At 64.2% G+C, this 23290-nt stretch overlaps 1 protein-coding gene across 19 annotated transcripts in view; it reads right to left on the bottom strand.

Moving 5' to 3' along the window:
- The window catches only part of JAKMIP3 (Janus kinase and microtubule interacting protein 3), a 100168-nt gene that overhangs the window by 42134 nt on the left and 34744 nt on the right, over positions 1–23290 (bottom strand). For 18 of the 19 annotated variants that reach the window (XM_059398850.1, XM_059398847.1, XM_059398848.1 and 15 more), the window contains exons 2-3: positions 12386–12631; positions 2812–3309 (exon numbers count right to left, since the gene is read on the bottom strand). In XM_059398850.1, the coding sequence (XP_059254833.1) occupies positions 2812–3309; positions 12386–12520 (633 nt within the window). In that variant the 5' untranslated portion in view covers positions 12521–12631. Of the gene's footprint in view, positions 1–2811; positions 3310–12385; positions 12632–22828; positions 22933–23290 lie in introns of all 19 variants that reach the window. The other variant, XM_059398846.1, reaches the window with a different exon arrangement.

The raw sequence follows: 23290 nt of genomic DNA, 5'->3' as shown, positions 1-23290 counted from the left end.
GTGTAACATACCCTAGCGGGGCCTGGGAACCTGCGTGTAAAATACCCTAATGGGTGCCTGGTCAGCTCCGTCGACCTAACGTCTCACTCTTGACCGAGGCTCGGGTCGTGATCTCCAGGTCCGGGGACTGAGCCCCTCGTCCTCGGGCTGCGCACCCCACGGGGCGCCTGCTTCTCCCTTTCCCTCGGCCTCTCTCTCCACTCGAGCTCTTTCTCTTTCTCAAATAAATAAAATCTTAAAAAAAAATGCGTTCTGGACTGTTTGTCGCTCGTGAATAAAAATACAACCAATCTCTGCATTTTGATCTCGATCCTGAAAACGTGCAGAACTGTTTTAATGGTTCTGGGGTTTTGGGGTGAACTGCTTAGGGTTTCCTACAGGCACAGCACCGGCCAAAAAGACAGCTTCACGCCTTCCTTTCCCGCCTGCTGTGTTTGGTGCCACTGCTCTGCCTTCTTGCCCTGACTCCAGTTCCTGGGAGGGGAAAGAAAACCAAGAGAGGCCCCGACACGACGCAGAACCTCCTACAGCCCGTGTGCCTGCGAGCCCCACGCAGCGCCCGCAATGCGGGGCACCGCGGCTCTGGGGGGGCCCGCGGATCGGGGAAGGTCCGGAGCCACAGCGGCCTCCAGCCTCCTGGTGGCCACGCCGGAAGTTAAACGACAACGCAGAGATGCCCTCGAATTCCTGATGGAAAACTTCTCCCCCCCAAAGTCCCGACCCAGAAGCCTCGAGCGTGAGAGCGGAATCCAAGTCTCGAGGAGACACGCACAGTCTCCGGAAGTCCTCTCCGCGCCCAGGGTCCAGGACGCCGCTGGAGCCCGCGTTCCGGCAGAAGCGGGAACCAGCGCCAGGAGGAGGCCAGGGGAGGACGGAGCCCAGGAGCGGGCGGGGGCTCCCGGGCGGCCGGAGGTCAGGCTGCTGGCCGGGGGCGGGGGAAGGCAGGCCCGCGGGCGGGTGGGGGGCTCCAGGAGGGGCGTCTGGGGAAGGAGGGCCATGCGTGACTGTGCTCGGGGCGGAGATGCCCTCCCGGAATTCAGGCCGAATCACAAACAGGCCCGGAGAGAAACAAGCTCAAGAGAAGATGAACTCCACGGCCAAGGGAAGTGCGTACAACACGGTGACAGGCCGCGGGCGCTGTGGGTCTTGTGTGAGGAGCGCGCACACGGCAGCCGTCTTGTCGACACTGATTTCACTCAAGTGCCCCGTGGGGGCTTCTCGTGTCCCTGAATACCCTGGGCTCTGGGCCCAGGACGCTGGCCCTGTGCTCCCACCTCCTCGGCTGGGCTGAATTGGCCATGGCTGGGCCCTGCCCCCCAGGGGCCACCCTGCTGTCCCGGGCCGTCACCCGCCCCTCCCCCGGGGCCTCAGTGAGCACCCGCCGCGGTCGCCACCGGACGGGTCTCCCCTGACAGTGCCCACACCCCCCTGCATCAGCCCCCTGCTAACAGAAGCCGAGTCCTCCTGTGAAGAGCCGCCCAGACAACGTAGGAGCAGGCGGGAGCAGAGGGGAAGGGGGCCGGGGTCCGGGGCAGGCAAAGGGGGAGCAGAAACTGAGATTTCAAGAAGCAGAACTTTGTGGGTGTCTGCGTGGCTCAGTGGGTTAAGCCTCTGCCCTCAGCTCAGGTCATGATCCCAGGGTCCCTGGATTGAGTCAGCCTGCCTCTCTCTCCCTGCTTGTGCTCACGCTCTCTCTCTGACTAAATAAATACATAAATAACATCTTTAAAAAATTAGAAATATAAGCATGTTTTTAAGAATTTGGCACAAAGTCCAGAAGAATCAGCTAAAAGAGCTGCCGGCAGCTGCCCCGGGGGCATCCATGCCAGGGCGGGGGCGGTGGTGGGCACCACAGGGACCGTCTGGTTGTGCTCCAGGCGCCCAGCTGCGGAGCCGGGCCGCAGGCCTGCAGACACACGGCGGGCGCTGCCCGTCCTGGCCCATCTTCCTCCACATGGTCACTGGCGTCCCCCCTTTCCCGGGCAGAAGAAGACAGGAGGGACCAGCCTGTCACGTAAGGAAGCCCACACTTCCCTCAAGGGTCTTGGTGGCTCACGGCGGCACCGACGCATGGCTTAGAGTTGTGGGGGTCACGGAGTGGGGGACAGCCCGGGACAGGAGGGCGGCTGTCCGGGCTGGGGGTGTTTGGGCCCCATGTGCACAGCCGCAGAGCTGTGCTTGGCTCACAAGGCTTGCGTTCCCCCCTGGGCCTTGGGTCTGGAGAGTGGCTGGACCCCGTCTGGGAAGTACAACATGGCGGGACGGCCCGGGGCAGGCTTCAGAAAGTGGAGCCCAGGGAAGGGGGGAGAGGTGCCCGGCCGAGCTGCTTGGAGAGATTGCGGCATCCCGCTCAGGGGATCCCAGGGGTCCTGAGCGTGACCAGCAGCAAAGCCAGCTCGTCCCCAGCCCATGGCAGGGAACACGGGGCTCTAAGGTAGAGCCGTTTCCCCCAAATACCAAGGAGGTCAAGCTCCAAGGGATGAGGACAGTCAGGCACAAACCCTCCCATACCCTGAATATTCTCTTTAGCTTTTTGCTCTGGGTCTCTGAGGACGCCGACTCTCGGGGCGCCAGCCACGGACAACGGGTGTCTGGAGCCATCCCGACGCCCCAGGGAAGCTGCCGAAATCCGGCCACTCCTGACCGGACAAGAGGCTGACTCCCCATGGTCCAGATGCAGAGGTTGCCTCCCCACATGGCACCGACACCAAGACGGCCCCCGGGGGCCGTGGCCTTCACCTCTCTGGACCCTGTGCTCACGCCCACGCCCCACGAGCCCCTCCCCGCACCCCGTGCCCCGGGAGCACATACCAGCCTGCGGATCTCCCGCTCGCACTCCTTCTTGATGCGGGAGATCTCCTCCTGGTGCAGATGGTACACGCTGCGGATCTCCGCGGCCTTGATCTTGTCGGCCTGGGCCACGATGGTCAGCGCCTCCTCCACCTGCTTCTTGGCCCCCTTGAGCTCCGAGATCTCCTGCTGCATCCTCATCTTCTCCGCCTCGAACCCCTTCTTGGCGTCCTCCTTCGCCTCCGCCAGCAGCAGGACCTTGGCCTTGTCGGGGGCGCCGTCCCGCAGGGCGTGCAGCAGCGCCCGCAGCCGCCGGTTCTCGCTGTCCTTGGTCTTGGCGACCCGCAGCAGCTCGGCCTCGTGCTGCCGCAGCAGCGCCTCCCGCACGGCCTGCAGCTCCTTCATCTTCTCCTCGTGCAGCTTGGTCTTGAGCTCGGTGAGCAGCACCGCGCTCTTGTGCTGCTCGTGCTCCCGCACCTGCCGCAGCTCCTGGTTCTTCTCCCTCTCCACCCGGCTCACCTGAAAGACAGGAGCGCCGCCGCCTCTGGTCACGTCCCGGCCCGCGCACGCCCGGGGCTCGCGGCGGGAGTTCCGTGTCCTCCCTGTGCGGCTGGGGACGATCTCCCCCTGAGACGCGTCCTCACGGACGAGCCGGGCGGGCGGAGAGCGTGCCAGGCGTCCTCGGCCGCCGGAGGCTGGAAGCACCGTGAGCCTGGAAAGGAAGATCACAGACACGTGGGTCCACACGGACCCGCTCCGCTGCCTACCCCCCGCCAGGCCCAGCCGCCTCCCCCATGAGCCACAGGGAAGAAGGTGCGGGGCACGCGTGGGCACGGGCCTCCGGCCCAGAGGACAGGGCACTGCACTTACCTCCTGCGATGTTCTTGGTGGATGGGGAGGTGACTTGAGGCCATCGGTCTGTCTAGATTTTGGAAATGCTCAGATTTTTCACTGAATCTCCTGTTTTCATCTAGAACGTCAGTCTTGGCTCAGGGGCCACACCACCCACACACAGCAGGAAGTTGGGGCTCAGGACCTAGCATGGGGTGAGGCAGCGGCTGACCCGCCCCGGGTCCCGCTGTGGCTGGTGTTTCGCTTCCGCCCTGGCCTCTGGGCTCCGCGGCACCTCGTGCGGGGCCAGCATCCTCGAGCCTCTCCTTCTCTCCTGTGACCCCAAGCCCAGCTCCAGAGTGGGCGCCCCCGCTCCCCACTTAGACAGCTACGGCTCCAGCTCCCCCCTACCATCCACCGTCCACAGGAGGAAGCGTCCGTATGGGCAGACGGGTGGCCCAGCCCCCTTCTCTGCTTTGGGGGCGTTCAGGGCAAAGGCAGAGCCGGGGCGCCTCGGTGAGCAGACAACACCCACGGTGCCGTCTGGGAAGTTCCATCCACCCCACCCACGACGCTGGCACCCCAGCTCGCAACTCTGGGTTCTTTCCCCCAGGGTGACAAGCTCTGACCCTCCACCCTGGGCAGGCCCACCGCCCATCCCCCAGACCGTGGCCGGCAGCCCCCAGACGCCCAGCCCTAACTCCGCACGCCGACCCCCCACTGTGCGCCCCCTTCCCACAGCAGCCTCCCCCCCAGTGCCTTATTCATCCCTCTCTGCGGGACCGTGGTGTCCCTCCGCGCCAGAGCGAGCATCCCCGGGACCCACGCAGACCGGGAGGCCACACGCCCCGCACCCGCCGTACGCTTACCTCCCATCAGGACACGCATGTGACCGGACGCGCTCAGCTGGGGCTCCCGGCTGGTGGTCCAGTGTGCAGTGGGGTCTACCCTGAGCTGCCCTCGGGATGGCTCAGACCCCGCAGTGCTGCACCAATTCTAGTGACCGAACTCTGTCTCAGCCTTGCGGGCCTCTGGGCGCTAGCAGGACCGAGCAAGTAACTGCCCAGCCGTGCGGGTTCCCGCCAGAGGAGGGGCCGCTGCTGAAGCCTAGTGCGAGGGCTCGCTCCTTGCCCACTGAAGGGGCGCTGCCCTTCTCCAGTTCGCGGCGAAGGTGTCAGTGGTGGTTCTCAGCCGTGGGGGGCGATCAGCAATCTGTGCTCTCAAGGGGCCGCTCCCGAGCCATTTCCGCCCCCACGGGGGGGTCGGGGGCTCGCGGCCGGACATCGGGGAGCCAGCCGGCCTCTTACATGGGCATTAAGAGGGAAGAGCAGTGTGGTCATGGTGGTGGCCACGGGTGGTCCCAGAGCTGTATTTGTCGCAGCAGGAAGCTGGTGGAGGGGATGCTCGGGGCCTGCAGGCTCTGGCTCGCGCTGTGCTCCCGGCCGATTCAGAGACAACGGCCCCCACACCTGCGCGTACTTGCCCTTCCGTCCAGTGCCCGGGACCGTCCCTGCTGCATGCGGGAAGGGCCTGGTGGAAACCCAGACCCACGCCAAGTGCCCAGCCCCACACGCTGCAACGAGCCGTGGGCAGGTTGGAGCAGTGGGCTCAGACGCAGCAGACCGTGGCCGGTGTCCCCTTCGGAGCCCGGGTCCTCCGCTGCAGCTCCCACAAGTGCACAAGCAAGCACATGGGCTTCCAGGAGACACAGGCTCTCAGCGCAATTCCGAGCAAGACACACTGGATGGGAAGACCAGCCCCGCTGCTTCCTTGGGCTCCGAGGGTGCCCCAGAGATGCCCTCAGCCCCCACCTCGGCCTTCCGCCCCCTTGGGTCTCCGGCAGCGGGCGTTCCCCTGACGCTCCATCCATTGGGCCTGTGAATTCCTCCCCATGTGCTGTGGCCTCAACCGCACGGCTCCCCAGGCCGGAGACGTGCGATGGCGGGGATGTGCCCTGCGGCCCCGAGCACGCCGGCCATGGGGAGGCGACGGGCAGGAGGCGTCCCAGGCTCCTGTCCCCAGATGAGCACCGAAAACTGTGGAGATGTGCCGTGGCCTGCCCGCTAGGTCCCACTGGTTCTGGGTGACTCCGATCTGTCCCAGAAACACACGGCAGCTTTGAAAGTTAAGGAGACGGTCCTGTCGAGGTAGCGGGTAGCGACGCTTCCCTGAGATCCGCAGCTGCCTCGGCCGCAGACCGCGGCCCCCAGGACCTCATCAACGTCCGGCTGACGTGGCTGCTGGTGGCTTGGCGGCGCTCTTGACTCTTGGCTTGTGGGGCCATAGCGTTGCCTTCCCAGACGTCGCGGGCTGAGCGGTTTCTGCATCTGGGTGGGTCTCCGCGCCACTCGACGGGCTGCCGGGGGGGAAGGTCGCCCATTCAGTTCATTTTTTCCATTCACCCACTTTCAAGGGACGAGGCTCCCCGTCGGCCCGGCGGGAGCCCGATTACTTGTTTGGTCAGGAACGTGTGGGTTTGAGCGTAGCTGGCGGGGTTCGGTTTGCTCTCATCCCACTGAGACTCAGAGCGTCCGTCTGTGGCCCGTGCGAGCCAGCCCCGAAGCCTTCGGACGCGCCGTGACCCTGGCCGTCCCAGGCTCCCCGCAGGTCGGGCGATCCTGTGGCTCACCGCCGGCCCCAGCCTGTGCCCCAGGCACCCTGACTTCTTTCAAGGGGCAGTGCTATTTCGGTGTCCCAGCAGGACCCGGGGCTGCCGCAGCCCCAGGCTGGTCCCGGCTGCAGGCCTCCCGTCGGACAGAAACGGCCTCCCCGTGCGTATGCGAGAGGAGATGCCTCGAGCTTCCCACCGGCGCTTCCCACTTCGAGCTTGGTTTCCACCTCCAGCCCAGGCTTCTGTTCGACTTCCCGGGGCAGCTTCCGTGCCTCCGCTCCCCTCACACGCAGAACCTGGTTCTCAAGGAAGCCGGGGCGGCAGGGGAGAACATTCCCGCATTCCTCTTCGAACCAGGTGAGACACGCAGTCGCTCGGAACCCGGGAGCTGCTGTGTTCACACCCTTCCTGCCGGTAAGAGTCCTGACAACGGGCGTTCTCCCACAGTCCCTGCTCTCTTCCCCGTTTGTCATGGCGGGGCCTTGTCTGCGTGGTTGGCTCCCGTGACCTGGCCGTCCTCAGGCCTTGTTCAGAAAGAAACTACGTTCCGTGCTGCCCACAGTCCTCACAAAAACCCGCCGGACCCCCAAGTCCCACCCCAGGCCGAGCCAGGCTTTCCCTGAGGAGGGGGTGCTGGTCCCAAGAACCGCCACCAGCCGGCCATCCCAGTGGCTGGGACCTGCTGTGGACACACAGGCCCACGGTGACAGGCACTACCGTCTCCACTCCTCGGTCAAGGCCAATGTCTCCCCTCAGGCCAGACCACAGCCCCACGAGGATGGCCCACGTACGGCCCCTGACCCACGCAGACGCTCATAGGGATGGGTGGCCGCCATCCGCAGTCCTGACTGCACATCCCCAAGAGGGACCGATCTGCTGGAACTGCAGAGCGACAGGGGCCGGGCTGGGACGCCCTGAGGCCGGTCTCCTGCCAACCTGCTCCGGACAGGACGGAGACAGAGGCAGCCGGAGTCCTGCTGCGCGAGGAGCGTGGGCACGGGACACACTGTGTCCGCAGCCGAGATCCGTCACTGATGTCACCCGCCGAGAACAGAACTGCATCTGCAAAGAGCCCCCAAGGCGCTGCCCGGGGCCTGCAAAGGGGGGGGGGGGGGTCCTGCGCTCAGACCATGGCGCAGCAGGCCCGATCCGCCGGCCACACAGCCACAGGCCCTGGGTCCCTTCTCACCAGGGGCCCTGGCACGCCGTTCCACGCTCGTGCGTGCTTGGAAGCAGCCATAACCCTTTACGGGGCCACAGAACGTTTACGGCTCTCAAACACACATTTGCTCGAGGTTTATGGGATTTTAATTCACATGGGCACACAGCGCCGCTGGGACCTGGCTTCAGGGGTCGTGGCCACCTCCACACAGGCTGGCTTTCTTCAGGAAGGGACCAGACCTTTCTCTCTAATTCGGGGTCCTCCCCAGAGATGGACTATGGAGGCATGAGGCCCGCCTGTCCCCCACTGGCCAGGGCGCCGGTCCAGCCAACAGCGGCACCACCTCAGACCGATGGGCAGGGAGGCCTCCTTCGAGGAACTGAACGTGCGTGCACCCCTGACTTCCCACGTCAGCTGCTTGCGGCCTTTGCCCACGTTAGGCCGATTTCTGGAACGCCCCGTCTCGGTTCTTGTGCCTCCAGGTCCTGGCTCTGAGAAGGCATCTTCCCTCCGGCTCGCTCTCTGGTTCAGCTCTGGGTCTTTCCTGCCCCGTTTTGTCTGCCACGTCCCAAGCGGCTGTATTTCCGGGGAGATTGCTGTCTCTCGCCCGACCAGGAGGAAAAGCTTGCAGCTGCCGCGGGAGCCTGCTGCACCCTGCCAGGGGGACTCGGTGTTTCTGGGCCTGGAGGAGGGGAAGACCCTTCCCCATGGAAGGCTTGGAAACAACGGGGATTTGGCCATGTGGACATGACTCCCCATTATCGACTCCCACACCTTCCACGGTTGTCACGCAGACGCCACGGCTCCCCTCGGAGCCAGGCCTGCACGGCGGGTGTGCTGGACCGGCGCCGGCTGCGGGGCCGGCCGTCCTCCCCACCCCACGGCCTTCCCCAACCGGGGGGAGATTGCAACCGTCCCATTGTCCAGCATGACCTACAGTGTCAACTACCCCAACCTCATGACCAGGACACCGCACAATCCCCTAGTGGGTCCTGATCTGCATTAGGACCCCTGTGCTCTGCCAGTGTCGTGGTCCACGCGCTACACTATCGGGCTCCTCCTACCCCCACCTACACAGCCCTCCGTGGCCTAAACTCGGGGCCACCATTCCTGCCGCTGCATCAGGTAAGGTAAGCCCTGTCCAAGAGGAGCTCCCACAGACCCGCCTTGGCCCACTCTGTCCAGTCATTCTGGTCTCTGGCCTGGGCCACCTCTTCTGAGAGGCCCTCCTTGATTGCACCACTGCCGCCATGCCTTCTTGCCTGGGTTTACTTCACCCAGACGCCTGCTTCCCATTCCTCAGTGTCTCCCTCCACTGAGGTACGGCCTGGGGGGTCACACAGGCACTCCGTGTTTCAGAAACTCCTTCCCAGTTAAAGGAGGCCAGCGTCCTTTGAGCAGGTAGAAGCGTGTCATGTCCATTCCTTCCCACAGGCCACAGTGGTGCTTGTGAGCAGGGGGGCACAGTGGGGGCGGGACCCCATGAGTGCGGGCCGTGGGGGCTGCTCCGTGTTTGGGCTGGGCTGGAGCCTTGGCGTTGTGGCGGAGATGGGTGGCCTTCAGCACCAGGCTTGGGTGGCCTTCAGTACCAGGCTTGGGTGGCCTTCAGTACCAGGCTTGGGTGGCCTTCAGCACCAGGCTTGTTTTCACCTCGCTGTCCACGTTCACACCCCCAGCACCCCACTCTGCTTATCGGATGCTGAGTTCATTTCCACGCGGCTCCCACGAGGCCTTCCGAGTGAGCTCCTCTCCCTGCGGGGCCAGCTCCCTCTTTCCGGAAGGTTCTTTGCCAGAGATGGCCCCACTTCAGTCTCCCGACCGAGGGCGGCCGCAGGACAGTCCTCTTCGATTTAACGTGTCTCATTCTTTACTGTCAAGTCAACCTCCTAGGTACCCCAGGAGAGCTTGACCAGCCGCCTGAAAACCGCGGTGCTGAGCTCACGCAGGTTCCCAGGCTTTCTGGGCACCTCGTCTACCCCGGCAAGTCACAGTCCCAAACCGTGGTGTCCCTGCTCCGGGACTGTGCTAGGGATTCCTGCTCAAGGGTGGGTGACCTGCGCCATGGCCTCCGGCACACAACCGCCACGCAGCCGGGCTTGTGAGTGGGTTGGGTCCTCCTGGCTGTCCCCAGACTTCCGGGCTGAGCTCCAGATCCAGCCCACCTCCCCAAGCATCTGGAAGGTGCCAAAACCAGACAGAAATCAGTCCCATGGTCCAGATCTGGTTACGCAAATTTGTCCCCCGCTGTTGCAACAGTGACGTTAACGATGGCACATAAAAGACTTCAGGATTGATAAGGACAGAGCGGTTGACGATCACGATGATCGGATTCGTGCTTTCCATCCCCCACGTCGGCATGACTAAGGCCCCAACACCGGCAGCTTTGTGTGGCGAGGGTCGCGTTGGGCTGAGCAGACGGAGCGGGGACACCAGCTCAGGATCGCTGGCGCGTTTCACTGACTGACCTGGCTGCTGGGGGAGACGGGAGAGCGCAGGCGGGAACTGGAAAGAGGCCCGAGGGACGTCCTGCCCTCCGATTATCCTGCTCCCAGCTCAAGGCCCTGGGTTGGGGTGAGGACGGGCGCTCTGAACCCTGGGGGAGCCTGTGTGGCACAGTTACGCGTTCGACTTTTGGTTTCAGCTGAGGTCATGATCTCAGAGTCGTGAGATCGAGTCCCAAGTAGGGCTCCCTGCTCAGCGGGGTGGGGGGGCCCTGCCAGTCTCTCCCTCTCCCACTGCTTCTCCTCCTGCACGCTCGCCCGCTCTCTCAAATAATTAGATAAATCTTAAAAAGAAAGAAAGAAGCCATGAGCCCCACCGGTGTGCGAAGGACAGCCAAGCAGCTCCCTGACCTGAGCCTCACGCCCGTCCCTGGAGGCCAGCCCCACGCGGGAGGAGACAGGAAGGACAGTGTGTCTGCGAGGGTCTAGAACTTTCCTATTTGAATCGTGAAGGACAATGTCCTGTGTCGGTTCTGGGTGGTGGGTATCGTCTACAGATGCACACACACAAACACACACATGAACACACTTAAACAAAAAAACACTTGAACGTTTTAATGATGCTTGGCAGGAAGGTACGGGTCTGGCTTGGAAGTAGCAGTGGGAGCCCAGAGGTGGGGGACGGAAGGCTCAGGCTCAGAGAACGTCTGTGGGTCTGAATGCCGGGTGCCCCCGGCTGCTCCTTCCCACCTTCCAGACTAGCAACAGGGGCGGGAAGGGGAGACGATGATGAAGAACCACTACCCTGCCGCCACCTGCGTGTTCCTGGAGTGGAGGAGACCCAGCTCTCCGGGACTGACACCTTCTCCTGGGGCCCATGGGGCCGGTGGGGCTCTGTTCCCTGCACCCGCAGGCTGACCGCAGGCTAGAGCCAGGGGGACCCCGGCAGCCAGCGGCTGAGGCGGCAGGGAAGGCGGCTCCGGGCCGTGATGCCCAAGGCCGTAGGCTTCAGAGCATCCCCTCGAGTGCACGGGGAAGGGCTCCTGCCAGCAAGGGTGAGCCCCGCCGGCCAGGGTGAGCCTGGCGGCCCCATTTCTAACGAGAGTCACAGGCCCTGCCGTGCAGCAAGTCTGCAAACCGCAGCCTCAGGGGCCTCACCCCTGCAGAGAGAAGAGCTGGGGGGAGCCCCCTCCCCCGAGGTCTCAGCCAGGTGACCGGGCTGTCCGGGGGGCTGCCGTGCTCCGGACACGCACGCACACATGCACGCACACGCGCCCTCGGACCCAGCTTCCGCGCACGGGGCCTCGCTGCGCAGACCCCCGCTCGCTCCCGCCACCCCTGCCCTCGGCCCTGTGGGCTTGGGAACCGCCCAGATGCCGCAGGCCGGTCCGTGTGGGCGGAGCCTCAGACCTGCCCCGGCCCCGCGGGGCACCTGGCGCGGGCTGCTCCCGTCCACGCGGCCGCGGACCCAGAACTCAAGCGCGGGCCGCGGCCTTTTCGTCGCTTCCTCTGAACTTGGTGCCAAGAGGTCAGTCCTTCGGGACAGAAGTGACAAAGGCCCCGCCGCAGCACCTCGGCCGCCAGCTCCCGGGCCCTCGCACGGCAGGGAGGGGATGCGGGCTCCAACCCGGCCCACCTCGCGCGCTGTGGACGCCCCAGGAGCGCACGCCCCGCCCCCCGGCCCCCGCCCCCCGCCCGCGCCCCCGCCCGCGCCCCCACCCCAGGCCTCCGCGGGGCGGGCCGGCTTGGCTAACAGCGCACGCGCAAGAGCACGCAGCCCGCAGACGGCTCGGAAACCGGCGGGCGCGGTCTGTCCGGTCACTGGACTGATGGACGCGGGGTCTGAACCTCCGCGGTTACCACGGCTCCTGGGCCAGGGTGTAACGGGGGGGGGGGGTGTCACACAGCTGCCGGAGACCTGGCCCCCGTCCCCACGGCCTCCCAGAAGAGCTCGGCCCTGGGCAGGACCCTCCAGACCCACCCGCTTCCACACTCCCAGGAGGCCTTGGTGGGGGCGGGGGCAGAGGTTCGGCCGTGGAGAGGACAGCGGGTCCGTGGGACGCCTCCCACCCAGGCCTGGCACGGAGCAGGCGGTCCCGGGACAGAACCCCACTCCCCCCAGCACAAGCCCCGCCTTCCGCGTAGGCCTCGAGGACCCCAAGGGCCGGACGTCTGGGTGGTGCCATCTCAGGCCTGCCCCAGGCCATCGCCACTCCCCGGGGCTGCCCCCGCGTTCCTGAGGCGCTGGAAGCGCTTCGCTCAGTCTGTGCCTTTCATCCCTGCAGCGGTCGTCCTACCGCCCATTCAGGGGACATTTCCCAGGATGGCGCCACTGGCCGAGGTCCCACTGGTCCAGGCACTGAGCCAGGGCGGTCCCCCACCTCACACTACCCCCCGCCCCGGGCTGCCCTCTTCCCAGAGCGGTCTGTCCTTCCCAGCGGCGCTGAGAGCCCCTGAGGACCCTGGGACCAGGCCGGGAGACCCGGCCGGGCAGGGGTGAGACCCCGCAGGGCAGGGGTGGGGAACAGGGAAGGAGGGTCCGGGGCTCACCTTGCCCTTCTCCTGCTGCAGCTCAATCTGGATGTCGGTGAGCTTGGCCCGCAGGTCCTCGTTGGCGGCCTGGAGAGCGGCGAGGGGCTCCGCCTTGTCTCCCTTGCCTCGGGCGCCCATGCCCTTCTTGGACATGGTGAGGGCGGCCCCAGGGGTGCCCCGGGCGGGCCGCGTCTGGGCTGGGCTGTTCACACCAAGCTCGGGCAGGCAGGGCCTCCAGCGGCTCCGCTACATTTCCTTGCTGGCCTGGAGGGAAAACACGGCTGGTGAACGGACTGGCCTCCCGCGGCCTCCGGCGGAGCTTGGGCCACGTGCAGCGGGGGAGGGGAGGGCCAAGGCTGGCGTGGAGCCTGGAGGAAGGCGTCCAGACTGCGTGCCCGGCCCCGGCCCCAGACCACAGAGGCCCTCTGTGCTCCGTGCGCAGCTGTGACCGGCCACCCGCACCGCCGGTGCCCTGCCAGGCGCAGGAGGAATGCCTGCAGGGTGTTCTGCCTCCTTGGAATGAGAGGCTGCAGACCCGACTTTAAGGTCCAATTTCATACCTGGGTATGTCGCCCCAGAGGCAATGGTGGGCATGAACCAGGAGCTTCTCGGACAAGGGGGTGGACCCCGCCAGGGGCCCCGAGAATTTTGCCCCAGGTGGACGTACGCCCTCGCCCTGAGCCAACGCAGGGGAGAACGCACAGCCCCAGCCACCCCGGGCGGCACCCTGCCCTGGGCCTGCCCGTGCATCGCCGAGCTCCGCGCTGGGGATTCCCTCCGTGTCCCCAGGCCTGGGGCTGCGTTTCCTTCCCCGTGTGTCCAGCACCAGGTGTGGGAGGGAGGCCAATCGACCAGCTGTGGAGACTGGGGGCCGGGATTCAGCACCAGGAGGTGGACCCTGCTCCACACTCAGACCTGGGCAACCCCGTGCCTCAGTTCCCTCACCTGCACCAAGGGGAGGCGAGGACGCCCCTGGCCCTCAAGGTTTCCGTCCTGCACTTCAGACACCAGGACGGTGCCCCAGAGGTGCCCGGTAGCACCCGCCTGCCCACCCCAGCTCACAGGCCAGGAAGGTGCCTCCAGTGGGGTCAAAGTTCAGCCTGGACGCAGGCTGGGACACTGTCACTTCTAGGAACGCGCTCTCCACGTGAGTCCCCGCAGCCTTTGTCCTCCCTGAGGCCTCAGGACACGGACTCCGGACAAAGCCCCAGATGGGAGTCCGCGGAGAAGGCCCGCGCAGGCGACACCGAATGAGGAGGCTCATCAGGCAGAGGCCTCACGTCGGCCTGGGGAGCAGAGCCAGGCCTTGGACTCCTCCAAGGACGGGGACTGAAGCCGGTCGGGGACATTGGGACGTTTGGGGTCACCTTGGCACTGGTGTGGCCTCAGAAAAGATCCCAGTCCCGAGCCTGATGGCTGGTCCTCCGCTCCTTCTGTCCCGGGCCCCTGCCCGGAGATGGACACGCCTGGCGGAAGGGAGGGCCGAGGCCGAGGCTCCCGGTTCCATTTGCAGAGTCCACCTGGGGCCATTCTGTAGATTTTCCAGCGCTGTGTAGAGGCTTTTCTGCCCAATTGCAGGGACGTCTCCCTTCACGCCTTCCCCGGCGGCGCCGAGAGACCCCTGGGACAGAGTTCCCGCCGGCAGAGCCACACAGCTGCGCCTGCTGAGGGCAGGCCCACATGCAGGCCCCCAGCCCCACAGGCCGCTGCCGCGGGGCCGTGCCAGAGCTTCTCATCAGCTGCAGGACCCCCTCATGTCCAGGCGACGCCTGGGTCCTGACCACGGACAACACGAGCCTGAAGCGCGGCCGACGCGGCGCTGCTCAGGGAAACGGATGAAGCAGCAGCTTTGGAAGAAGGGTCCTGGCTGCTCCGACTGGCCACATGAGCTAGTGTCCCATTGTCCACGGCGTGGCCTCTGCCACGGCATTCGTGGGGGTGGTCAGGAGATGTGGACTGGCGGGTTTCCATTCGGGAGAGGAAAAGGACAGAAGGTTAAAAGCCCCCCAGTTCCTGTCTTGGTCATCAAAAGCTCTTGCGGGGGCACCTGCGGGGGGCGCCTGGGTGGCTCAGTCGGCGGAGCGTCCTACTCTTCGTTTCGGCTCAGGTCATGGTCTCAGGGTCCTAGGATCGAGCCCTACCTTGACCTCCCTGCCCAGAGGGGAGCCTGTTTCTCCCTCTCCCTCCACCGTCCCCTGCTCTCGTGCTCTCTCTCTCTCTCAAACAAATAAATAAAATTTTAAAAAGAAAAGCTTGTGGGGGGCCAGGGCAGTGTCTCCGTGGTGGGAAGGAGCCCAGGCCGCCCGTTGGCAGGTTCCCTGCAGACTGCTCGAGGGACCCCCTCGAAGGGCCCGGTGGTCCTGCCTGCAGGCTGCTCTCCACAGCCTGGGCTAAACCACTGTTCCGGCCCTGTGGGCAGAGACTTAGGGGTTCCCGGGGACAGACAGACAGACGTAGCTTTCGGGACATAAGAAAAGTTATGTCAGGCCCCCGGCCGTCCCGCGGGAGCAGAGAAGGACAAGCGGCCACGTCAGGCAGGAGAGAACCTCGTCACACGAGGGACAGTGGCTCAGGGGCACGACCCCCAGGGCTGGTTCCGAAGGGAAGAGAGACCCTGGACCAGCCTTGCCGGATCCAGACCCTGTGAGCCCTCAGGTCCGGGACCCGCCGGGGCCAGAGCTCCGGCCCCAACCCGGGCGGGCCTCGTGACGCGGCCCTGCGCTCGGTCACCTTCGGACGCCTTCTGCCCGCTTCCACGCTGAGTGCCGTCCGCGCAAGGCCCTGGGGACTAGCTGCCCCTCGGCTCAGACCCCCGCCCCCGCCGTGTGGCTGTCGCTTCGGGGGGGCGCCCCGGTCTCCTTCCCTGTTGCGGGGAAAACCCTTCCTTTTCCTGTTCTCTGGCTTGGTGGCGTCTCTCCGGTCGGCGCCCCCCAGGGGTCCCCAGTCCCGGGTGACAGCCCTGTCCTCCTGCCTCCCCTGGTCAAGACCGCTACGTCTCCCTGCTGCCCGCACCAGGTGCCCGCGAATTCCCAGTCTCCTGCTCAGTCCGCCCAGGCTGCCTTCCACCCCCACTACCCAAATACTCCATGTCTTCCGTAGATGGGGTGGTTGTTTTTTTACGTATTTTCTTAAGATTTTACTCATTTGAGAGTGAGAGCAGGAGCAGGTGGAGAGCAGGCAGAGGCAGAGGGAGAAGCAGGTCCCCACAGACTGAGCAGGCAGATGCGGGACTCGATCCCAGACCCTATGACCACGACCAGAACCGAAGGCAGCCGCCAAACCAACTGAGCCACTCAGGCACCTCTATTTTTAATGTATTTTAAAATGAAACTCGGTAAGCCTTTCCCGGACCCGGACGGAGAGCCGGCACCACAGGTGTGTAAGGACGGAAGTCACTGTGGGGCAAGATGGAGGGAGACCCCCGGTGCGGGCTCCAGACAGACACCTGTGGCACAGCCCTGAGCCTGCAGGGCCCCCAGGCTGGACGGCAGCCCGGGGGTCCCTTCCTTCCCACCCGTGCCCTCCGAGCCCTGAGCCCTCCTCCTGGCCGCCCCCACTGCCCACCGTGCCTTTGCTCCGTCGGGAACACGCTTCCACCAGACTCAGCACAGACTGTGGGCTCCGGCCTGGGCTCGGGATCCCTGCTGGCCGCCCCACCAGGTTCCTGGAGCTGAGCGGCCCCCGCCGTGCTCTGGACAACCTGCACTGAGAACTTTCCATGCATCGAGGGGCACTGAGCCCTCCCTGCCTCCCTGACTTCTCCCCACAGGCAGAGTCAGTATTTTCCTCCAACACCAGTTTGGGGGCCAGTAGAGGAAACTGGCAAGTTTATTACTACGGAAATGATCGGGAAAAACTAACCCCTCCCCATTCCCTTGAAGGCAGTGGGATGCGACTGGCCTACACCGGAGCAGGGATTCCTGGGCCCCCTCCCCCGAGCCCTTGATGGGATTACCGCCAGCAGGAAGGAAAGGGGCTGTTCACGCCCCATATCCTGTTTGTGCTAATGATCTCCTGGGTGCGCCCTCAGAGGAGAGTCGGGGAGGATGAAGCCTCTACCTGCACCGGGACAGGCTCAAAGGTGGCGCCCAGGGGGCTCTGGGGTGTCCTGCTCTGCCCTAGTGCCTCTGCACACCCCATGCCTTCCCTCTGTGCCCACACCCGGTAAAGCAGAAGCTGTAAGGGTCACGTTCGGGGCACACACCCCGCTTCCTTCCTGTTTCCACCCCGCTTTCTTCCTGGGAGACAGAAGAGGCGTTCGGAGGGAGACACAGGGGGGCTGGGGGGCCCGTGGCCTTTGCTGGCGGCTCTGGCTGGAGCACTCACCCCTGCCCAGAGGAACCAGTGAGTGCTGGAAGCAGGGGCTAGGGGTGGAGGGTCAGCAGGCCACCCCTGGGGCCACCAGCCCCCCAACCAGGCCACGGGTGGGCCCCCCAGCCAACATGCTTGAGTGTCCAAGCGCAACAACCCTGAAACCCACGGCTTCCCGTCGCGGGGCTCAGTCCGAGCATCCAGCGTCCACATGCTGGTGGGGTCCCTGGGGCGCCGAGGGCCGCCTGCCACAGCTGAAAGGGGCAGAGTCCACGTGACAACGCGGGCATTTCAGATACTTGCTGAATTAGTCCGCCTCCAGACAAGAGTCGCGAACCCACTTGGGAGACGCAGGGGCCTGGGGGTACGAAGCAGGGTCACCGACAGGCTCCGGCTCCCCGCAGACCAGTGCACATCTGCCACCGGCAGCGCCTGTTGCACTTTGTTGGGGAGTCACTGAACGACCAGGTTAATAGCGCAGTCTGCGCCCCTAGGTCTTGGGGTCTCCAAGGGGGCAGTAAATAGAGGGGCTCGCTCTGCTGTCTCCCAGGAAGCGCTCTTACGTTCGGAGCATCTGGAAAGGGAGAAAGGCTCTGTGCCCGTCAATTGCCCTCGAGGGCAGTAACCCTCCAGCTGACAGGAAACTGTGGGGTCCGCCCCACCCCCACCTGGCCCCTGCCGGCCTCCAGGATTTCTCCAACGTGGAGCCCATGCTCTGCTCACACTTTGCCTACAAAGAAGACAGTTTGAATCTGATGCTTGTGCTTCTGACGCTTATCATTTCCACGGAAGCCGAAGGTGTGGGGAGCGAGGAGGCATGCAGCGGGGAGGGGTCTGAGTCACCCTGTGGAACCCTACAGGGACCCCCCGAGCTCAGGGCGGACCTGTTGGCAGTCAGACAGATGCCCGCACGCCCGTGGGTGTGGGCAGTGGGCAGACGCCAGTGTCAGAGGGGCCCTTGGCCCTGGGGGAGGTGTCTCAGGGTGCCCCCTCCCCAGGCTGGGCCCTCAGATGAGCCTGACAGAGTGGTGTAGAGACAGGCCAGCTCTGGGCCCTGGGGTAACCCTGATGACACACAGCTCTCCCATCCAAAGCCGCTTTCTCCAGAAAGCATAAAGACCCCAGAGAGGGAGAGCAGCTGGCCACGTGGCTGGACGGACATGCTGGTCCCAGAATCTGATCCACGCCTGGACACGTCGAGGCAGGAGTTGTGCTGGGGGCCGGGGCCGGGGGCTAGGGGAGCGTCTGGAGCAGGTGGGGAGCAGCACATGGAGTCTGGGGGCCCGGGGGCGGGGGGGACAGACGCACAGTCATCATGAGCCCTAGGACAGCCCCGAAACATGGCAGACACTCCAGCCCGCTGGGCTCTTTCCCACAGCTGACCACGAGGTGGCCACAGGACACATGGAGGGTCCACGGAATGGCCAGGGGCAGAGGCTGAGGCCTCAACTCCCCTGGGAAGTGCGTTTTCTAGAAGCCAGAGGTAGAGGTCAAGAGTCCAAGCAACGTCACCACGGGGAGTTTCCCTGTCCACTGAGGGCAGAAGCAGATTTTGTGGCTCCAGGATGGGACCAATGCCGCCAAGGCCAGCAGACTCCCCGTGAGTGGCTAGGGCAGCCAGGGAGGCACCCCGCATGGCAGGGGACGCCCTCCACCCCACAAGGACGCCAGCGCTCCGCCAGCTGGCTGGCATCTCTGAGAAGTGACTTGGTGTCGGCCACACCACCTCCGTCCTGACTCCAACACCCCCGCCTCTTCCCTGTGAACCTGCCGGGGAGTCACAGTCCCCAGTCTTCAGTGGATTCCGACACGTTCCCTTTCCGTGGAAAGTCCTACGGTTCACGGCCGGAGTCCAGGCCCACCAGCGAGCGAGTGAAACTCCAACCTGGACATAAACTTTTCCATGTGAATTGCATACACGTGGCCATGTGGGGTGACACAGAGAGAGCCCTCGTGCGTCCACGCAGCTTCCCCGGGGGCCGCGTCCTGAGAAACCATAACGCAGAAGTGCCCCCAGGACGATGACCGTGTCTCCCCAGGACCCCTCGTGTGTCCTGTAAGCCCACGCCTGCCCTAGCCCTCCTCAGCCCCGGGCCACCACGAGTCTGCCCACGTCTCTACATTCCGTCATTTCAGGAACCTTCCAGAAAGGGACTCGGCGGTATGTGACCTTCTGGGATCGGCGTACCTCTGGGATCTGCTCAGGCTCCGCGCACGGGCGGCTCACCCGCGTGTGGCGTTCCCGGGTGTGGGGACCCGCTCATACCGGAGGGCGTCCAGCCGTGTGTGGGCTCGGCCACTCTCAGGGCTGCTCTCAGCACACGCACACGGCTTGACGAGCAGCCTTGGTTCTCCGATACAACCACCCATGGCGTGACGCTGGGGTTGCCCGTGCTTGAGGAAGGGTCGTTCCATGAGGCGCCGCCGAGATGTTCGGAGGCTGTGCGCCCCCCCAGCAGCGAGGGTGCTGCTTCCCCGTGGTTTCGTCTGTTTTCCCTGCTCGCTGGTGCCCAGTGGCCTCCCACGGGCTTCCTCTCTGGTAAAACCACGCCGCCCACCTGTTCTGCTGGCCCATGGGCCAGAGAGGGCAGGCGCCTCATGCCGCGCATCCTGCCTGCGTCTGCTGGGGTTTCTGACTCCTGCAGCCCCGGCGAAGACCCGGGGGTGTCACCCTGGTGTCTTTCCGGGCCCGAGGTCCCTCGCTGGCCTGCCTTCTTCGCCTACTTCTGACCCCATATCCAGTGTTTTGTTGTGGGATAGGAGGACCAGGGAAGAGCAGGTTTACCCTGCCTTCCTGGAGGCGGCAGTTTCTCAGTCAAAGGAAACATCTTACACTTGTATCAACCATTACATGAGAACAATGATTACCACAATCACAGCCGAGATGGCGTCATCTAAACCACGAGTGTGATCTGACGTGTGCTGGCTCCCTTCACAGGCGGACGGCAGGCATCATGTTCAACGGCCGCCGTCACCAACCACCTGTTGGAGGAAAGGGTCCTCACCTCTGGTGCTGCAGGGACCGGCCAGCCCAGGAAAGATGCCTTTTGCAGAAGCCACTTTCTGCGTGGCTTTGCGTTTGCCTGATTCAGTCCGGGGAGGAAGATTTCCATCACATTAATACCAGGAAGTATAAAAGGGCAGCGGTTATGACCCTCCAAAGTGGGCCACTGAGCACGGAAATGGTTTCTGGATGGCAACACGAGTGTTCCAGAAAGAACAGAATCAGAATACCGCATCAATGCACAGTTTGGCTTCTGCTGAGCTGGTCACCTGACGGACGGCCATTTAAAGTGGAGACATGTAAACAGATTTCCAGCACGGGGCAGAATCTCAGATCGCCGACCCAAATGCCAGGTGTTGGGGTGAGGAAACCAGGGTCCAGAGGGAGCGTGTCCCCCAAGGACCCAGCGCCATCTGACAGAGCCCCAGGCCTGCCGTTCCCGAGAGAGACGGCACAAGCGGATGCCGCTTGCTGCAGACAGTCCAGGCTGGGGACGCTCAGCCCTGGGGAGCAGACATGAACGCGCCGCGTCTGGAGCGGGCCACCCTAGCCTGCCCGAAAGCTCTCTGCCTCGGTCCAAGGGGGCCACCTCTTCCCAAACCCAGCTGGGGCCCAGGACCAAGCTCAAAAATATGTTCAGGAGGGGTGCCTGGGGGGCTCAGTGGGTTGAGCGTCCGACCTGGTTTCAGCCAGGGTCGGGATCTCAGGGCCGTGGGATCGGGGGGCCGTGGGATCGGGGGGCCGTGGGATCGGGGGGGCCGTGGGATCGGGGGCTCCCTGCTCAGCGGGGGGTCCTCCTTTCTCCTCGATGCTCCTCCCCCTCCCCCTCCCCCGTCATGCTCTCTAAACAAACAAATAAATAAAATCTTAAAAAAAAGTTTAAAGGAATACAAACAACATCCAGCCCCAACATACAAAATCCACCACGTCTGGCATCCAACCGAACGAGCAGGCCGCCAGTTACGTCTCAATAAAACGAGGGGAAACGCCCGGCCAGGAAGCAGGGAAGCGGGACGGACTCTGAGCGAGGAACGAGGAGGGAAAGCCAGCCAAGACGCGGAGGTAGGCCGTAGGTCACAGACCTCCCCAGCGCCAGCGAGGACGGCAGAGCGGGGGCAGGGAGAGCCCTTCCCCCGCCCCCGCAAAGCTGCGGGAAGCAGGAGCCTGGGAAGGAGACCTGGAACCCTGTGGAAGGAGCCAGGTCAGGACCATGGAGAGCGGAGCGCTGCGGGCGAGGGGGGGGGGTGGGCGGGCGCCTGCGCACAGCCCGGGAGAAAGAAAGCCTCCTGGAGGGGGAGGCACCAGGGGAGGGAGCGGAAACCGCGCGGTGCTTGGAACCATGCGGGGGGGCCCCACATCCACAGAAGTTCGCTAGGGTGCTTGCTCTCTCCTGCACTCCCCCGCCCCGCGGCATCAGGAAATACGCATCGCCCCCAAAGGAAAGCTTGTTTTTGCTTGTTTAAGGCCTGTGATTCATCCCTTTCTCACATCTTTACGACAAAATACATATAAATGTGGATCTACGTGTTCCCTGCGACCTCCGGCGGGAGGCTGTGGAAGTGTCTTCGAGGCAGAGTCATCGCTACAGAGATTGGAGCTGTATCGCCGGTTCCCGCAGCACAAGGGAGCCCTGGGTTCTGGCAAATCGTCCAATATAAAAAATTAAATGGCCATTTGGAAGGATCTCGGTATAATCTGGATGGGGTGAGGGTCAGAGGGACAGCTTCCCTTTCCCTGCAGTGGCGAAAGAGCTGTCCACATGGGGCGAAGCGCCATGGCAGGGGCTGGGGGTGGGGGTGGGGGCCTCGCTCCTGGCGGGTGGGAGCCGGCGGGTGGGAGCGGTGGGACTCAGCCAGCTCCCCGCTGAGGAAAGCCTCTGTCTGGCGTCCCGAGGCCTACCCCCCAGCCCCCGACAACGTCCTACGCTCCCCCAGTGGGGATGTGTTTCACCGGCCGAAGCCCACTGGCCTCCTATGTAACCTGTATTCAGGCTGAGTTTCATCCACTGCAGGGTTCTGCATGAAAAGTGTCGGAATTCAGGAGTTGAGGGCAGGAGACAAAAGCCTGCATCTGCCCGGGTCCCTCCGGGCGCGGCCATAGCAGCAGGGCCCGGAAACAAACATCCCTGGCAGCTGTGGTCTCAGGCCCAGGCCAAGTCACCCAAGGGGAAGACCAGGTCCCAGCAAGGGACCTCAGGAGTTAGGGCCTCAAGGAAGAAGGGCAGGTTTTCAGGCCAGCGGGCCAGCCCCGGCAGAGCCCCTCCTGGCCCCGGACTCCACTCGGCCGGCAGAACTGGCCTCCCTGAGGGAGTGAGGCTGCTTTACCCAGGAATGTCCTCCCTCTTGGCAGCCAGAAGGTCAACAACTTCGTCAGCACCCTGTTCTCAGAAGCCTGGGCGACCTACCCCCAAGCCTGGCTCCCCCCAGAAACCGCGGCCTGGGGATGCCACATCCGTCAGCAGGCGCCATTCGGTACCTGTCGTGCTGGCTTCTGGCATTACGCCCCAGATAAGAAAGAGTTGAAATGACATCCGTCTCCTTACTCATTCCCAGCTTCTCTGACTCCCAAACCTGGAAGCCCTGATGTATGGGGTTCAAAGTGCAGCCTCTGGGGTGAGCTTCTGCCTGCGTGTCCACGCCCGAGCCCCGTGGAGGGCGGGGGCTGTGGTCTGGGGCCATTGCTCGGCCCGGGACCCCTCTGGAGGCTGTGGCTGAGGACGGGACCCAACCTCTGAGCCCCCAGCCCTAGCCTGAGACAAGAGGAAAGGGACCTGAAACAGGGAAGCCCCTGAAGTCGGAGGAACAGCCCCAGAAAGTCGTGGGATTCAGGCTTGTTCCTTTTTGCCCTCCGGGCAGAAACGGACAGAAAACGGGCCATCTAAATCAGTAATTCGATGATAGACACGTAGGCAGATGAGAAGGTAGACAGACAGATGGACAGAAGCAGCGCTGGTTCTCCTGTCCAGAGACATCCAGCCTGAATTACAGCGAGTCCCGTGTCTCCTGCAAGCTCGGCTGGGCTCTGGAGGAGGGTCTGTACGTTTCAAAGGACTTTTGCATTTTATTGCTGAAAGGCACCACATTAGGCCTGCCCCCTGCACAGCCTACATGTGTCCCCTGGCATCAGGAAATTGTCACACGGCTCACCAGGACCACGAGCGCAGACAGAGTCCTCACTGGTCCACAGGACTGGTCCTGGACTGTGCCTGAAGGGCAGCCGCTGGGACCTGAGCTGGAGGGCCTCACAGGGGCTGTAAAGAAAGACAGGTTTGACAGCGAGGACGGACAGCAGACCCTGCGGGAGCCTGACACCTGGACGCACTGACTGGTGACCCTGTCACAGCCAGAGGAGAAATTCTGGAAACCTTCGTTCATGGCAAATGCCTCAGGACAAGGGCTTTGCAAATATACTTTAGGGAGGAATGCCCTGATGGTTGGTAGCGCGTGTCGGTGTCCATCGGAGCTGGGAGAACAGGTCTGCTTGAGGACGGGGGCTCGTAGTTACAGTTGTGTGTGTGTGTGTGGGGGGGGCGGGTGTCGTCTGATGGACGCCCGGACGTGAGAAGGTCCAGGGAGGAGGGGCAATGGCGGGACAAGGCGGTCCTGACG

Source organism: Mustela nigripes, chromosome 4 (assembly GCF_022355385.1).
Source record: "Mustela nigripes isolate SB6536 chromosome 4, MUSNIG.SB6536, whole genome shotgun sequence".
Classification (NCBI taxonomy): domain Eukaryota; kingdom Metazoa; phylum Chordata; class Mammalia; order Carnivora; family Mustelidae; genus Mustela; species Mustela nigripes.
The sequence above is the reverse complement of the archived record's forward strand: the minus strand, read 5'-3'. Positions and strand labels throughout refer to the sequence as shown.